The 3,759-nt window shown below is 36.2% G+C and overlaps 1 protein-coding gene across 1 annotated transcript; it reads left to right on the top strand.

Annotated features, from left to right (window-relative positions):
- Positions 1-282: 282 nt before the first annotated feature.
- On the top strand, positions 283-3,759 carry LOC104218227 (luminal-binding protein 5-like). Its single transcript, XM_009768672.2, has 7 exons — positions 283-483; positions 1,133-1,409; positions 1,501-1,715; positions 1,825-2,547; positions 2,646-2,800; positions 2,915-2,997; positions 3,118-3,759. The coding sequence occupies exons 1-7, from the start codon at positions 420-422 to the stop codon at positions 3,602-3,604; spliced, it is 2,004 nt and encodes a 667-aa protein (XP_009766974.1). The 5' UTR covers positions 283-419; the 3' UTR covers positions 3,605-3,759.

Raw genomic sequence — 3,759 nt, 5'->3', positions numbered from 1 at the left:
ACACCCTCTTAATCTATCTCTCAAAGTGCCTAATATATTTAAAGAAAAAGAAGAAAGCGGCAATCTATAATTTAACTTTTATCCTTTATTTGTGGAAATAAAGCACTTTAAATTATCCTAAGTACTCATAAATCAGGAACGTTCGCGGGACTCATTAACCGACAGATAGCCACGTGTTTAACTTTAATTGGTAGGTTGATGTGTAAAATACTATTGAAGCAAAGGAACAGCATATCAAATCCTCGTCTAAGTTGTTCTACTATTGGAGAGAACACTCTAGCTTCTTGTCATCAACCTAAACCAACTCGAACTGGATTTTACTCTACGGTCACAACCCTCAACTATATATAGCCTCTTCACCCTTCTCTCTTCCTTCATTATTCATAACATCAAAATCATTCATTAAAAGAAGAAGGAGAATGGGTCGACGTTCAAAGGATTTCAAAAACTTGGCATTCTTGATTTTGCTTCTTTTTGTTTCAGGTGATTATCTTCCTCTTCTTCATATTTTACATGTGTTATTGTTTTTTAGCTCCTGTTATTCATGTTGTTAAGCATGCACACGTTTGTCTTACAGCTGAAATACCTATCCTTTTTTTTTATTTGTATGCATACTGATGCTTATGTCTATATTTTTCTTCTCTGTTTTCATCTTATGTTGCTACTAATCATTCTCCTTGTTCTTTAAACTAGCATTACCTTTGATATTCTTATATTCTCTAACTGTCACCAAGAGAGAATTAATTACACCCAAAAAAAAGTAGAAATTTTCATGCACAATCAACTCGTAATATTCCATAATATCAATGTTTTTGCAAGAGCTCAGCCCGCTAGTCATATTGTCTGCTCTAGGCTTAGGCCCTTATGGATTTAAAATGCGTCACTAGGGTCTAAGGCTTATTAACTTATATATTCGGCTTCCCTTGTATTTTACCGACGTTGGAATGATAGCTTTACAGTTACCGAATTAAGGTTACAATTTTTCCTGATATAGATTTAACTGTAGTTAGGTTGTTGGTATTTCTAATTGCTCTTGTGTTCTTAACTGATTCAAATTTGGATTTCCTTCGAGATAAGTTAAAGTTTACTACATGATGAAGCTGCTGACGAATTTCTCTTTATTTTCTGGAAGAGTTTTGCTTAGAAGTAACACTAGCAGCTGAGAAAAATCAGAAACAGAATCTTGGAACAGTGATTGGAATTGATTTAGGGACAACATATTCTTGTGTGGGTGTATACAAAGGGGAGAATAATGTCGAGATCATAGCGAACGACCAAGGGAATCGAATCACCCCTTCATGGGTTGCATTCACTGATACAGAAAGATTAATTGGAGAAGCTGCAAAGAATCAAGCAGCTCTTAACCCGGAACGTACAATATACGATGTTAAAAGGCTCATTGGAAGAAAGTAAGTTTATAATCACCTTTAATTTTTTAAAGTTGGTTTGTTTGAGATTTTTGGAATCTTGATTTAATTTGTTGTTGTTGTTGTTTGGTAGGTTTGATGATCCAGAAGTTCAAAAAATTATTAAGATGTTGCCTTTTGAAGTTGTGAACAAAGATGGCAAGCCTTATGTACAAGTAAAGATTAAAGATGGTGAGGTTAAAAAGTTTAGTCCAGAAGAAATTAGTGCTATGATCTTGCAGAAAATGAAGGAAACAGCTGAAGCATATTTAGGGAAGTCGATTAAACACGCTGTCATCACCGTTCCAGGTATATTTTTCATATAGTTGCTGCAACTATGATATTAAATCCTCATTAATCATGAACAAATTGTCGTTTTTTTTTGTTGGGCTGTTCGAGTAATTTTGTTTGTATGTAGCTTATTTTAATGATGCTCAAAGGCAAGCAACTAAGGATGCTGGCGCGATAGCAGGGTTGAATGTAGTAAGGATAATAAATGAGCCTACCGCGGCTGCAATAGCTTATGGATTGGACAAGAAAGGGAAAGAGCAGAACATATTGGTGTATGATCTTGGTGGTGGTACATTTGATGTTAGCATACTTAGCATTGACAATGGTGTTTTTGAGGTCCTAGCAACCAATGGTAACACTCACTTAGGAGGAGAGGATTTTGATCACAGACTAATGGACTATTTCATCAAGTTGATTAAAAGGAAATATAGCAAGGATATTAGTAATGACAAGAAAGCTCTAGGAAAACTCAGAAAGGAATGTGAGAGAGCTAAGAGGGCCTTAAGTAACCAGCACCAAGTACGCATTGAAATCGAGTCTCTTTTCGATGGTATTGATTTCTCTGAGCCATTAACAAGGGCAAGATTTGAGGAATTGAACATGGATTTATTCAAGAAGACAATGAGTCCAGTCAAGAAGGCATTAGAGGATGCAAATTTGAAGAAGACGGATATTGATGAACTCGTGCTCGTTGGTGGGAGTACTCGAATTCCAAAGGTGCAACAGCTATTGAAGGATTTCTTTGACGGGAAAGAACCTAACAAGGGTGTTAATCCGGACGAAGCTGTGGCTTATGGAGCTGCAGTACAAGGAGCAATTCTTGGTGGTGAAGGAGGGGAAGAGACCAAAGGTAACATGATCGTTTTCTCGATTCAACAAAAGTAAATCCTTTTGTTTTCTATATTCTGATCAAGTCATAATTTAGTATTGATTTTTATGTTTTTACAGATCTTTTGTTGCTTGATGTGACTCCGTTAAGTCTGGGAATTGAGACAGTGGGTGGGGTTATGACAAAGTTAATTCCCAGAAACAGTAGGATTCCTGTCAAGAAAACTCAAGTTTTCACCACCTATCAAGACCAACAAACATCTGTATCAATTAAGGTAACATAACTACAACTTCAGCAATTCTTTGATGTCAACAGGATTTTAGTTTGCCATTGTTCTTTGGACGTAAGATTTAGTACATAATATTATTTTTCTTATGGATATCTTTAGGTATATGAAGGTGAAAGGAGCTTGACAAAGGATTGTCGCGAACTTGGAAGCTTTGACTTGTCTGGTATACCTCCTGCTCCAAGGTAAATTGAACAAAAATTAACTTAAAAGCATGAGAATTGAGAAGTAGCAAAAAGAAAAACAAACTTTGTTATGATTATTGGAATTTCTGACTCAAGTTAACTTTTCAAAATATTTTGTAGGGGAGTACCACAGATTGAGGTAAGCTTTGAGATTGATGAGAATGGAATTCTACAAGTGACAGCACAAGACAAAGCAGCTAAGAAGTCGAAATCCATTACCATCACTAGCGACAAGTCACGTCTAAGCCAGGAAGAAATTGACAGAATGTTGAAGGAGGCAGAGGAGTTTGCAGAAGAAGATAGAAAGGTAAGGGAGAAGGTGGATTCCCGTAACAAGCTTGAAACGTACGTTTACAACATGAAGAACACAATCAGTGACAAGCTCGCGGAGAAGATAGATTCTGATGACAAAGAGAAGATTGAGAGCGCTCTTAAGGAAGCTATGGACTGGATGGATGATAACCAAAACGCGGAGAAGGAAGACTATGATGAGAAAATGAAAGAGCTGGAAGATGTATGCAATCCTGTCATAAGGCAGGCCTATGAGAAGAGTAGTGGAAGTTCTGCAAATTCAGCAGATGATGAGGAGTCTTACGATGAATTGTAGATTGAAGTGCTAAGACATTACTTATTTTTGGATTACTAGATTGTAGAGTGAAACTTTCCTTCTTCTTTTTCCTTTCTTTTCTTTTCTTTTGATCGTATGGTGGAACTTATAACTCATTTTTTGGTTATTTTATTTAACGTTCACTATTTTCTACA

This window comes from Nicotiana sylvestris, chromosome 1 (assembly GCF_000393655.2).
Source record: "Nicotiana sylvestris chromosome 1, ASM39365v2, whole genome shotgun sequence".
NCBI classification, from domain to species: Eukaryota; Viridiplantae; Streptophyta; class Magnoliopsida; order Solanales; family Solanaceae; genus Nicotiana; species Nicotiana sylvestris.
This window is presented reverse-complemented; position numbering and strand designations above follow the sequence as displayed.

Bases quoted from the DNA above. Each gene is read 5' to 3' on its own strand.
- LOC104218227 (XM_009768672.2), top strand. From the start codon at position 420: ATGGGTCGACGTTCAAAGGATTTCAAAAACTTGGCATTCTTGATTTTG. The intron at 1,716-1,824 runs GTATATTTTTCA...GTTTGTATGTAG, and splicing joins CGCTGTCATCACCGTTCCAG to CTTATTTTAATGATGCTCAA. The intron at 2,801-2,914 runs GTAACATAACTA...GGATATCTTTAG, and splicing joins AAACATCTGTATCAATTAAG to GTATATGAAGGTGAAAGGAG.